Source organism: Syngnathus floridae, chromosome 7 (assembly GCF_059516105.1).
Source record: "Syngnathus floridae isolate MCC-2025c chromosome 7, RoL_Sflo_1.0, whole genome shotgun sequence".
Classification (NCBI taxonomy): Eukaryota; Metazoa; Chordata; class Actinopteri; order Syngnathiformes; family Syngnathidae; genus Syngnathus; species Syngnathus floridae.
In genome coordinates, this window is record NC_142419.1 from 11605629 (window position 1) to 11619385 (window position 13757).

At 40.6% G+C, this 13757-nt stretch overlaps 2 protein-coding genes across 2 annotated transcripts; both read right to left on the reverse strand.

Moving 5' to 3' along the window:
- Window positions 1-827: 827 nt before the first annotated feature.
- Window positions 828-6210, reverse strand: ywhae1 (tyrosine 3-monooxygenase/tryptophan 5-monooxygenase activation protein, epsilon polypeptide 1). Its single transcript, XM_088380676.1, has 7 exons — window positions 6087-6210; window positions 5942-6022; window positions 3444-3643; window positions 2882-2988; window positions 2565-2771; window positions 2229-2365; window positions 828-1935 (listed from the first exon to the last, which is right to left on the reverse strand). The coding sequence occupies exons 2-7, from the start codon at window positions 6003-6005 to the stop codon at window positions 1883-1885; spliced, it is 768 nt and encodes a 255-aa protein (XP_088236802.1). The 5' UTR covers window positions 6006-6022; window positions 6087-6210; the 3' UTR covers window positions 828-1882.
- A 695-nt stretch (window positions 6211-6905) lies between these two features.
- Window positions 6906-13067, reverse strand: crk (CRK proto-oncogene, adaptor protein). The gene is made up of 3 exons (XM_088380675.1): window positions 12508-13067; window positions 10980-11575; window positions 6906-9610 (listed from the first exon to the last, which is right to left on the reverse strand). The coding sequence occupies exons 1-3, from the start codon at window positions 12725-12727 to the stop codon at window positions 9473-9475; spliced, it is 954 nt and encodes a 317-aa protein (XP_088236801.1). The 5' UTR covers window positions 12728-13067; the 3' UTR covers window positions 6906-9472.
- Window positions 13068-13757: the final 690 nt, after the last annotated feature.

Here is a 13757-nt window from a genome sequence, read left to right on the forward strand (position 1 = left end):
TCAGAAAATTGCCTCACACTATCCAGCAGGAGGTGCTATTTCCTCCTATTTTATATTTTCATATGAAATCCAGTCTTGAACTCAATTGATAAATTCTATAATTTGAACGGAATTGAATATTTATATATATATATATATGGGAAATTTTAGTAAAAACATTATTCAAAGAGAGTATCTGGATGGCAGCAAGGTTGGTGGTGATTCAGTGCATTCTGTTCTGTACATTTGCGGTAGAGTTCTTGTAATCAGATGCCACATGCACACTCAGCTCTCTGTGCAAGGCTGGGCGGTAAAAATCTTACGAATGTCACCTGAAAATAACCTTGGCTATTTATATGGACTGTATCTGCAACGGATGAAGTTTATAATATCTCACTGACGTTTTGTTTTTTCAGTCAGACACTTGACGAGGCAAGAATTTCCACAGGAAGCTGATGGGAGGCCCAAAGATGCAGATTAGATCACGTACAGCCACAATACACCTTCCGGAACGAAATGAATGCAATGTTGTGCTGCTTATGTTATGACATTCTTGCTATTTATCGACTGAATTGAACTATACTGACTGATTGAACTACCTATGGAGTGATCTGTCAATCTAGCCACTCGTCTTACCTATCTGTTGAAATGTTTTGCATCTCATTGTGATGTCAAAATATTTAAACACATAAAAAAAACATTGGCAACAAACCGGTTACATTTATAAATAATTTGTCTTAAGCAATACAGCATGTCTTAATACTTGCTTGGGGAAAAACGGACGTAAAAACAAAGAAAACATTACCAAAATCCTATTCTGCGGAAAAAAAAACCCCAAGACAGAATGCTCCCTTTAATTTAGATTGTTTAATGTTAATTTCATGCTGTGTTTCAGTAAGAATAATACAGATTCCCTGTCTGTGGCTCCAGTCAGATATCCAGTAGTACAAATTAGCTCCAGGTTACAGATGATGCAGCAAAACAAGAAGAAAAGCAAAAGAACCTGCAGGGAAATATGCTCTCAACCAAAAGGAGCTTCAGTACAAAGTTGGAGAAAGCTGCAGAAAAGAATATTAGCGAGCGCAAACAACCGTCTTTTTGGGGGGGGATCTTTATGAAGGAGTGGGGCCAAACTGATACCAACCTGTCTGTTTCTCTACCGCTGATTTAAACAGCAAGTGATAATGCAACCTTCAGGCGTATGTGCACCGTTACAGTATTGAGCACAAAGTACAGTCCAAACACCTACATAAAACAGAAGAGAGAGGGAAAAAAAAGAGATTACTTTGTAAAAGCACTTCTTTGCCCCACCTGGATATCGCAAATGTTGCCAACGTCCTCTGAAATACTAACATAAAAAGACACTTGCAGCTCTCCAAAGTGCCTGTTAAAAAGTTAACATTGATTCACTAAAAACAAAGATAAAACTCCCATTAACTAATAGTCAACATTTTCAGTAATAAAAGTTAATTTCTGTAATTACATTAAGAAAGATTCTCAATACATCCAGCAACTGATAAAAATATTGAGGAAAATCAAAAAGAACCAAAAACACAATAAAGAAAACAAAGATAAAATTTCAGAACCGCTTGTACCAGGAACAAAACTGAAGAAAAAAAAACAAGGGGCTTCTCTGTGTCTCTAACATTGTATTTCCTGACTGACTGAAGTGGTAGTGGTGTAAGGACTAAGATATAAAAAAAGAAAAAAAAAAGAGAAAAACAAAATGACAAACTCCAGGCCCCTGTTGGGTACTGGAGTAGCAGAGGCTGAAGAGAAGAGTGGGAAGGGAAAGGATGAAGAGGGAGGACAAACAAAGAAGTCAAGGAGTGTGATGAGTTGGTTGAGTTTTGGAGGGGGGGGAGGGGTCACAAGTTGTTGGCTGATAGTGGCAAAGTCTTCTCTAAGTCTGTGCTTCATCCTCCACATCTTGCAGTGCTTCTGTGGTCTGCTCTTCTGCAATAGCACACACCAAAGATGTGTCAGCGACAAACACTTCTCACCACTCACAAACAACCCGCAAATGTTGCATTGAGTGGAGTCGACAAAGTGAAACGTTAACGCTTCAATGATTTAGCCAACATTGCTCCCCTTTTCAGTACAATTTCATTGTCAATTAGTTGAAGGTATATTTTAATTGAACATCAATGTTGTCAATGCTAACAAGCAAAAGCAGGCAGCATATTTTTTCAGTGTATCCGCATCAATTTGTGCAAAGAGATCAATTCAAGAGACAACATGCATCTCACCTTCTCCCTGCATATCGGAAGTCCATAGTGTCAAATTGTCACGTAACAACTGCATGATGAGTGTGGAGTCTTTGTAGCTATCTTCACTCAGAGTGTCCAGTTCTGCAATTGCATCATCAAATGCAGCCTTCGCCAACCTGGGCAGAAATGCAGTAAAACTTTGGTGGCTCAACTTATGATCTTTGCCAACAAATAAGAAGCCATTTCTCATTCTCGTCAAACATGATGTGGTTGCTAATTCACATTTACTGAAAAGATCAACTCGTTGAATACATTTAACGTGAGTTAATGACCTAACAAGGGAATATTAAAACGTTAGACAGCCACAACAAAAACCTGCAAGCGCGATCCGGTGAGTTGAGGATCTCGTAGTAGAAGACGGAGAAGTTGAGCGCGAGACCAAGGCGAATGGGGTGCGTGGGTGGCAATTCTTGCGTGGCAAGATCAGTTGCAGCTTTGTAGGCCACCAAGCTCTGCTCTGCTGCTTCCTTTCTGCCGTTGCCTGTGGCAAACTCCGCCAGGTACCTGTGGTAGTCGCCCTTCCTGGAATTGGACAAAAAGAAATGCAGCTGTCACCCAAGTGTGCTGTGTGCTATACAACTGGATCCACACAAAAAGGACTGATAACATGCGACAAAATCGACCTCACGCACATTTTGTTGTAGAAGACTTTCGACTCTCCAGCAACGGCAGCGGGGAGAAGGTGCTTTTCCAACGCATCCAGAATGTCACCACAGATTGACTTAAGCTCATCTTCAACCTGCCACAAAAAAAAATCCACACACAATGATCAGCTTGAATCGAATCAGATTCAGGTAAACTTTCTGTTTGCACCAAGAAAATACTTGACGCAGAACTATGCAGCCTCCCCCTGAATGTTTAATTCCAAAAATGTAGATGTCTCATTGGTTGTGTACGTAACTTTTGGAGCAGGATCATCCAGTAAAGTATTGACTGCACTCCAAAAGCCCTTCCCCTTCCCTCCCTGTGACACGCTCTGGCCTCTCCCTGAGTAATAGCCAGCTCTTATTTCCTTTCATAAAGGCAAGTGAGTGCACACGTTGCCAGCTATGACTCAGACGCAGTCTGTTCAGTAGCAGCTCGTAGTGTGTATTATTAATAGGAGCCGATGAGCTCACGTCAGGACAGAACTTTGAATTGTCAAGCACAAGATGTTTTTGGGCCGTTACTTTTGTCTGTGGAATGTTTTATTACCGTTTTCCTGTACTCCCGGACCATCTTCAATTTCTCTTCTTCATTCTTGCTCTCGTCTCTCTGTTCAATGCTGCTGATTATCCGCCAGGAAGCTCTCCTGGCGCCAATCACATTCTTGTAAGCCACTGATAGTAGGTTCCTCTCCTCCACTGTGAGCTCCACATCCATGCCCGCCACCTTCTTCATAAACGACACCATCTCTGTTGATGAAACCACATGTAACACTCATTTCAACACCTTTGTTGAGTTGTTGAGAATCCCCTGCATATATTATGTCAATGTTCGAAGGCCTGAGCCACCAGCTGTCTGCCATCTGCTCCGAAACCCCCCAATTTTTATTTGATCATGTCTGATTATTGGCAACATTCAAATTTCATGACTCAAACGGTGAAAAAAATAAAAATAAAAATCATGCAATACCCATTTTACAGCCGCACACTGAAGTTTGCAATAACGGGAGTCAACATTTTGGCAAAGACGAACATTTGGTGTTTTACTTGACAACATGCTCTTGCTACTACATAAATGTATAATTATGTTGCTGCAACTCTAAAGTACAAGATGCTACATTACTTTGTATCATATTCAGGACTGTACAGGACTGTTCCACATTGAAAAAGATAGTCAAATTATTTTTTTTAAAAATAGGGAAAAAAAGAAAGTCATAATATCAGAATAAAGTCCTAATGTTCCAAGGGTAAATATAGAAATTCTCAAGCATGAACAAAATGTGAGACCATAACAGCTACAGATCTACATAATACTATTAGACAACTGTTTGAAAATATACAGTATTATCCATCAATCCCAACCAATAATGTGATTTCAGTACAGCAGTTTTATTTTAGGAAAGCCAAAGGTCTGCACAAAGACATGCGCATACAGGTTTTGATGTTCCAAAATTACATTTCTTTGCACTGTAGTAGGGACGCAAATAATCAACCGGATTACCTGATCACCCTACCTGACTACTTTTCCGTCATTTCACCTAATGCACACAACTTACTTTTATTATTTATACTGCATATACATTAACATTGATGCTCATACCTCTACTTATATTGTGCATGCTGTGTACACATTTTATATTCAAAGAGATCATAATTTCAAATTGACAGTGTAGAAATCACAAAAACAAATTATGACTCAGTTACCGGTTTGTTTCACAACACGCATGAAACTGGGCAAAGATGTCATCACTGTAATCCAACGTAAAAGCAAATATTCTATTTTAATCCAAAACAAAGATGATCAACCTGCTTTAATGGCGTACTACAGAAATAAGAGAATATTTACTGTTGAGAATATGAAAAAAGCTATCTAAGCAAGTAACCGATTATTAAAAATAACTACCGATTAACTTGATAATTGATGAGTTGTTAATTGTTGCTTCTCTAGACTGTACCTAAGTGAAATTTGACTCAAACCACAAGAGAAATTTTGAAGAATATACAGAGCCTTTCAAGCAAAAGACACATTCAATCTTGTAATATTGCGGGTTCATTGTTGTGTATAACATAAAAGACCAGTAATATTACAACCACAAATTCACATAGTGTTAGTTCCTCAAACGTTGGTTCACATAACATTGGTTCACTAAACTGAGGACAAGCGCTTCCAAAATGGTTCAGTAGATCCACCACGCCAAACTGGGAGCTCAAACCTGCATTACCTGAATGACCACGCTAAGCGAAAGTGTAGTGGCAACACCCTCAGTTGGAGAATCTGCAAAACAGTTCACTTCACATCCCCAAAAAAACATAAGCCGAAACGTGTTGCAGAACAACCACATTAGGTTGACCGCATTCCAGCCAGGTTTCCATGTAGTCAGTAGACCATCAATCAATCTCTCCCACAGCTCCAAAATCCCGTGAGTGAGTCATGGCACATTCATTTAACGTTACTAAGCAACCTAAAACTGTCGCACGGGCAGGCGTCTAAAAACAGCCCCTGCTAGACCACTAATGGCATGACAGTCAGAAAGGGAGGAACAGGGGGGTCATTTTCGTCAATCGAGCTCAACTGCGCGGCCACGAGAACAGGAGAGGGAACAGCCCATCAAGTCAACAGTTGTCCTCCCACAACCCCACACGTTACACTTAGGGCGGCTAACTTGCTTTGAAACACCGATCGGGCTTCGTGGCAATGATTAACAACCTTTTCGCAAAGCCGATGCGTGCATTTCAAAGACGGGCAGTGGGTAGCTGAGGCACGGTGGTGCAGGGAGGTAACTCCTGACAGCTCACGCTCTACTGATCCGCCATTTTGTTGTAGCCCTTTCGCTAACGTTAGCCTCTGGACACCACTTGTTTAATCCCCTTTTGATTTTGACAGCTTCTGGCAATGCCATTAATTAGCAGTTCACAAACGAGTCACCGCACCCAAGCTACATTTAATGGAGCAAAAAACGCTAAGCGAAGCACCACTCTATGAATATTAGCCAGTAGAGAAGGGAAAAAACGCCAGCGGTGAGCATGTCCCACTCCAAGTGTGCTTACCGTCATATCGCTCGGCCTGCTCAGCGAGTTTTGCCTGGTAAACGCATTCTTCTCGCTCTGCCATTGCGAATAGATCCGCTCCTGGGGAACAGTCGAAAGTGACAAAGGTGTTTGTCGGGGGGGTAAAACACGATAATGTGCCTGCCTGGGTCTGTCAGAGGTTCCTGTAAACCAACTGGGTCGACTCGAACGGTGTTCCGCCCAACCGGTATAGAGGGGATGGAGTAAAGATGGCGGCCAGTCTCATCCGGGTAATCGCACACGTACCTGATTCGTCTGCTCTGTTACGTTAAATACGCATTGTTTGACTTTAAACGGAGATGGTGTGTCATCATTCTGTTGCGTGCTTTGTCTTCTCCATAAAATACCTCAAGTACATTTTTAGACAGACGATATCTGGGTAACCGCGTAAAATGACCTCACACGCTGACAATGTTCAAGGGATTTCACGTAACACCCCTTCAATGACGTTACTTCTCTTGCAGATATCCGCGGATCTTTGGCTAAGTTTCTGGCGGGACTTCCTTTTCATTTTAAGTTTGTTGACCTTTTAACCAGGTTAAAAATTAATTTAAGATCTACCGGCTCCCTTGTAAGAGGAACATTATATTTCACATTTTAAGCACTACTTCAAGTGTGAAAATACTTGTTTTCTCCCGCACTCCCATGATGACAGATATTAAAAAACAGTTCCATATATAGTAGGCCTAAGTGCTAATAAAATCCAAGGTAGAGGTTCTAAAAAGTATATTAAATATTTTTGTAAGATACTGTAATCTTATGTACAGTTTTAACATACTGTGTTTAAAGGAGAATCTACTTGTTTAATTAAAACGTTGAAGTGATGCCAACAGTAACATTTAATTCAGTGAGTCTTGCGCATACCACTAGAGGGAGCCCACGCGCCAGTACTGCTTCCAGCGTCACACTGAGAATCACTGGTCTAACAAAAACAAAGTAAAAATGTCTGTCATGAATTTTACTTTATTTACTAGTATATTAACACATCACATGCTACAGAAAAAAAAGTTAATTACAATCGTCTCAAATGAATATAGTGTTATCATAAAATTTCATAACTGTTATTAACAACTCCCAGTGGCATTTTGACATTCCTCACTTAGCATTTAAAAGAAATGTGGAATTTTGTATGATTACTTAAAACACTATTTTTTTTTACTTCATTCAGTAATCGGTAATCAAACATCTTGCAAATTGGTGTCATCAGTTTTGTTGCCATTTTAAAAATGTAATTTGAATGCCACAGTTGGGCATAACATACAGTATTAGAAATGAGGTACTAGAGAGGGCTCACATTTTTATTTTTTTTAGAAGGAGGTTTCATTGCAAACCTAGTGTGAAAGCAATTATTTTCAGTTCAGTCATCTCCTTTAATGTCTAAAAAAAAAACAAGTACATGACAGTGACCTGTTGTTCTTAGTGCCACTCGAAGACAAACTGATGCATGGGACAGAAATATGAGAAACCTCCATACATCGTGTCTGCAATGTCAGTCATCTTCATGCTAATCTACTCCTATGTAATGTGGGTGAGCATGGTAATGATTGTCAGGTGGAGGGTGGGCATGGGGAACTGACGAAGGGATTTGAAATGAAATGGCCATTCAACGAACTCTTAAAATCAAAAATGTTGGTTGCTTGAAATGAAAAGGCTGTCACGAGAAGAAATCAAGAAAAAGCATTAGATAAGTAATAAGAGGAAAGACTTGCTGATATATCTAAACAATACAAAAAGAAAATTGGTGCAAGATGGCAAAAAAAATTACAATTAAAATAGGGGTTAAAACTATACAGCACTTCCTTTTCCCCCTTTGACATAATTGTGATGTTCAAGTTTGCTAACATCTGGTGTGAACTAACAAGGTGGACAATTTGTTGTGAAGACTACCAAGACAAATAAATGACAGTTTAGCATAAAATGAAAATTGAACGATCCAACACATACTTTCTAAGTTCTGACCCAAAAAAACAACAACAACTATTTGGAGAGTAAGAATGGGTGAATGGGGGATGAGAGGTGGCCGAAGGTTTAGTTGTTTTTATCTCTTCCACAAAACTGGAAGTCCGTTACAGTGCTACAGTGCTGATCATCGCTTGTAGTTCCCGTCACAGGTTTGTTATTATTTGGTGTTATAAGTAGGTGGTAGTGGGACGTGCTTCCAAGGGTCAATGCGCCCTTCGGTTGAAAATACAAATGTTGATCATCTCATCATAGTCACATTGGTGAGCAGCACAGGTGGGCAAAATAATCACTTCATCGATGGTCATGATTTCGCTAGACAATGGTAAAATATTTCAAACAACAAACAAATATAAAAAAACGTAAGCAGGACTGAGTTGGGCAAAGGAAGGCTAAATTAATGTATTTAACACAATGGCATGAAGTGATAAAATTGGGGAGATGTTTAAGTTTGACCATTTTTTTCTTCTTATTAAGGTCGATAACATATTGTAGCCTGACTTAGCTGATTTTGGACGAGAGGTGGGGTACATCCCAAACTGGTCCATCCCGGTGCTAAAATTCAAGTTGACCGGTGACACTGACTTATATCATTTGGAATTGGTCTGATTTTCACAGTGCACTAAATCAAATCATTCCACAATCCAAAATCCTTCACATTGTTAACTAGACTTACTTTTTTTAACAGATTCAATTCAAATAATGACAGATTGAATTCTTCCATCATTTGGGCACATTTGACCTGAGCCCTTGTTAAACATGACACTTCAGGCAGCTAAAGTTAGCTCGGTAAATCATAGCCAGCTAACACGACAGGAAGGCTCACAAAGTTTGTGACGATTAATAGCAAACCTGCAAACCAGAAACCGGAGCTGCGCTCGGCTCATGCTGCTCTCTGAATACTGTGAATTTAATAGTAGCTAGAATATCAGTCAGCGCAGCACGGCAGATTTCTGCTGAACAATGTTCATTCGAATCACATAATTGTTCACCTTCATGGACACTCAACTGCTGCTCAAGCATGAAATGTTTTCCCACATCATTCACTACTCCCAGTGTTAACAAAAGTGAGGGAGGGCGAGGGGATTCTGGATCCCATAATAAATGTAACACTTTCTTTGGAACTCGTGACTTCATAAATGTCTTTACCTGTAGTTTGTATCTACATGCTCAAACCCAGGATGAGGAAATGAGCGAGTTGTGCTGAGGTGTGAGAGGTGCGATAACCATGTGAGGATAAAATGTTGCAAAATCGTTACAGCATTTTCAGCTCGTCTTTTTGTTTTGCATTGACCCAGCGCGGGGAGCAAACCCTGATGTGTTTAAAGCGGAACAAAAAACGCAGGTGTGAATACACCCTCAGTCCTCGCAAGAAGAGGTGAAGGGCTGTCAGATATATGCAGTGACGTCTGGTGGTTTTCAGAGTGACTGAGAATCTTTACTTGGTGCAGGCAGAGCAGACGTGAGGTGTTGGCCAAAGGCGCAAAGGAGCAGCGGGGTGTGAGGCAGGGCTCTAACAGTAGTGTCCAGTTTGTCCCCGCTTGTCCACTCTCAGCTGAGTTCATCCTCGGCGTTGTGCTGGTCCAGCAGTTTGACGTGTGTGAAGGGAAAGTGGCCACGTTTGCCTTTACATTCACCCTCCCACTGGCCATTCACGTTTATTTTAGTCACTTTCACCATGTCGCCCACCTGGAGAAGGAGACAAATTGTGAGCATCAACAAGAATGAAATATGGAGATAGAAGTGACAAGTGGGTGGAGAACAGCTTTGATAGTCCTCAGTAAACTTTACTAAAACTAAGACAAAGTATTAGAATTATTTCAGATTTTTTTTTTGGTACTTTAGACCACACTCAAGGTGAAAGTGAAATTAACAAGTTAGGTGTTGCTTGCCCCAGGAGGATATCTTGCAGGATGCACTGCTTCTGCTTCAAGAGCATGTTTTTTTTTCTTTTTTTCTTTTTAACTTAAAATCTTATTTAAATCACCGTCCCTAAAATTTTAACCCAGCTTTTGAACACTGCCTCTGTGGGAACACACAAACAGTTCCTGCAGTTCCTCTTTGCATGCTTATACTTCTATAACTACAAATGGAATCAAGTGGAGTTGAAATGATTACAAAACACCACACCTCAATACAGACATTTTCTTCAGCAGAACATTACTAGAAGCTGCTCAGTAATGACACCAATTCAATATAAAGAGTGACTAAGAGACAGAAGTCTGAAACCAAAGGGATCCAAGACACCAAGACAAGGAAACGTGAGCTAATAATTAACTGTCTAGTCCAGTGTCTCCATGCTGAGTCACTTCTCTGACCTACTGGAGAAAGCACAATAAGTAACGTTGCACAGGTTAAAGCCAGAAAAATAGCACTACTAGCTTGTACAACAGGACCAGTGTGGGCCAAGCGATTTGAAAATGAAGCGAGCTCATCTTAACGCTATCACTACACTGAAGCCTGTAAAATGTACAAAAATTACAATACAATTAATGACTACAATAAAATGCAATTAGCACTATCACAGCTACTTCACTTGAATAAAGCTTCTTCCTAATAATATTGAACATTCAATTGAGAAATATAACAGTGGCGGTGTGCTGATGTCTGCAAACAATCTCAAGTCTCCGAGTCCTGCTACGATTTTACAGAGCCCAGAGGAAAGAGTCTCGTTCCCCAAGCATAAACCCATAACGGGAGCAGCCAAAAGAATAAGTATGATAATACCGTCCATCAATTTTCTATAACTTGTACAGAGTTGCAAACGCTGAGGCCTATCCCAGCTGACTTTGACCACACCCTGGTCTGGATGGCAGTCAATCACAGATTATACAATGAGATAGACAAGCTGTTCATCACCGCCGAGTAGGAATTGAACACACCTTGCCTGCAATGAAGTCAGGCAAGTTGAACACTACTCCAGGGGTCACCAAAGTGGTGCACAGCATACCTGGTCTAGAACTTTGCGTTGCTATTACCATTGCTATAAATATTACTATACTGTATACTATTATGATACTGTACACAAAATATTTAAATGACCAGACATTCAGAATACCTCCAAAGCCAGGGCGGTTTTATCATATGCATTGGGAACTCTCTTCTGTATGGCCCTGGCAAAGACCGGTCCATTCTGGAGATTTGGGAGGGGGGTGGGTTGGGCATACTGGCTCGGATCTCCCATTAGTGGTGCACCGGGCTGGGTCGTAGATCCGTCAGAGTTCCCTAACACGGCCATTCCTCCTGGCGGGCACGCTGCGGGTACACCGGAAGTAACCGCCAAGCTCGGAGATGTCGGACGGTACTTCTCCACGTATGGCACCGGGATCATTCCCGCTTCGCCTTCAGAGTTCTGAGCGTTCCACCACTGTTCTTCGGGCTTCTGAAGAACGCGAAGGATATCACCCTTCCGAAATGGGAGATCCTCGTCGTCATTGCCAGGAAAATCGAAGAGTGCTCTGACGTACTCATCCTCCAGGCGAGGTGGGGGTGGACCACCAGGGCCAACGCTGATAAAGGATGTGTGTTTGGATTTGTTGATTGGTTCTATTAGGGTGGTAGTGTCCAAGTAGTGGATTTTGTAGAACTCTAGCAAAGCAGGAAGTGCCTCAAACTCCTGGTCACCGATACGAAACCTTGGATGCGACAAACTTGCTGGAACAGAAGATGGAGAAAAAATTGGTGCAATCGTAAAAAAAATCGTACATCTTCCAGTCAGTGGAATTGGAGCCAGTGTAAATAGGCTCATTTGATAAATCATAAGGCAACAGAATCGACTACAGTGAGCATTTGGGTCAAAACATAATCTCACGTTCTACGTTTCTTATGGTTGAATCAAAGGGGTTTAAAACTCAGGGGCCATTTTCCACCTACTTCATGTTTTGTTTTTCAGAAACCTATGAAAAAAGCAATTTGCCTGCATTTAACTACTATTATCACTTCCATCCGTCCACCCGTCTGTCTGCGCAAAAATAATACGTATATGTATGTCGATACATTTAAAAGTGGAATGATTCAATTTGGTTTGGTTCAATGCACTCAAATCAAAACAGACTCTCTGATTGTGTTTTTTGTTCAATTGCAAAAGTATACATGAACGATATATACATGGGGGTGGCTAAAGTAGGTAGACAGTTATAAAAGAGAGAAAACACATTAGTTAACAGTAATTAATTGAGTTTATATAGCTATGTATACCTACACTGTTGAATCGGTTTTAGTGTTAATAATAATAATAGTAATAATAATAATATCGATTAAAAGTGAAGAATTCCTAGTGATCATTGCATTCTTTTATTTTATTATTATTATTTTAAATGCAGCCCTTGGAACAGGGGTGGGCAATTCCGGTCCACAGGGGCCAGAGTCCTGCATGCTTTACATGTCTCCCTGCTGCAACACATCTGTGTTGGCTTGGAAGAAAGTTTGGACACCCCAAGCAAAAAGAAAAACCAATTGGCTGTGCGATTTGAATTCATATATTAGCTGAGCCCATACTATTAAGCATCTCCTCTGGTGCAAGTCATGCAAGCGTGCAGTCTTCATTATAAAAACCGAAGGGGGTGGGATACACAATGCTGTCCTACCTGGACCGGATTGCCGGTTATTGCTGATGCTGTTGATGATATAATGCGAGACCTTGGAGTTCTCCGAGACCGAGAGCACGTAGTCGCCGGGGCTGGTGATGGAGTCCCGCACTATGAACACACCGTGCCTCTGCCCCTGCAACAACGACACAGCCTCCTGCCTGCTCAAGCGACCCCAGTACCAACTGGCGCGGTCCTCCGCGTCAAAATTGCCTGCCATGATAAGCACTTCGAAGCCGAAGCGTCGCCGGGTCTTCCCTGCTCTCCCTCCCGCGATCCGCACGCAAAGCCTTCAACTCATACAAAACTTTAGCGCCTCGAGCACGTTTAGTAAACAGACGACATCCGTAGCCGGCTGTTTGCGCATCAATTCACCGCCACCAAACCTCAGCGGCGAAAACAGAAGGATTCTTAGTGCCTTAACAGTAACACTCTTGTCCAACTATTAGGAATATCACAAGTTTAAGAGTCAGAATTTCAAATATACTATAACGGTCGATGACAACTAAGTTCAAAAACTGAAATGGCGGATACGGGAAAACAGAAAAAAAGGACCCCGTTACCGGATATGACGTACGCATTTTAATCTGCAGCATTAGTGGCAAATTTACGTGAAATAAATCGCAATGGAAAATAACACATTTCCCTTGTATTTAAATTAAATGTATTATTATTTTTATATGTATATAATATGCTATATGTCAAGTAAAGAAGATTTAACCGTAGCATCTTTCAAACCACATAATTTATTGCGTTTTTTTTTTGCATCTGCTGATAATCGACATGTTTAAATGATAATCAAGCGGTTTTAATCAGGATAAACAGTGTATCCTCGACATCGTGATTGATTTTAACATAGAAATACTAGTTATGTGGTAATAAGAATTTGAATTAAGGATATTCCTTGGCGTTATGAAGTGCCCAATTGCAATTAGTACATTTTGCCACAAGATGTCAGCCCAAGACAAAAAATAGAATACAAAAATGAGTTTGGTGAGCTTTATTATATTACTACACAATTTACTGTTGTAATCTAAAATCCTCAAAAATACTACTGACTGATTTAATTGATCTGAACTGATTGATTTTCTGTTTTATTACAGTTCAAGGACCTACTAAACTTGGCTCCTCAATAACAGTCCGTCTTGTTACACTTTAAGAGCAACAAAAACCCTCAGTTATTCATTTCATAATTTATTTGATTAGAAAATGAGTGCCGGTTGGTTGTAATTTCAGACACTAACCTCTAT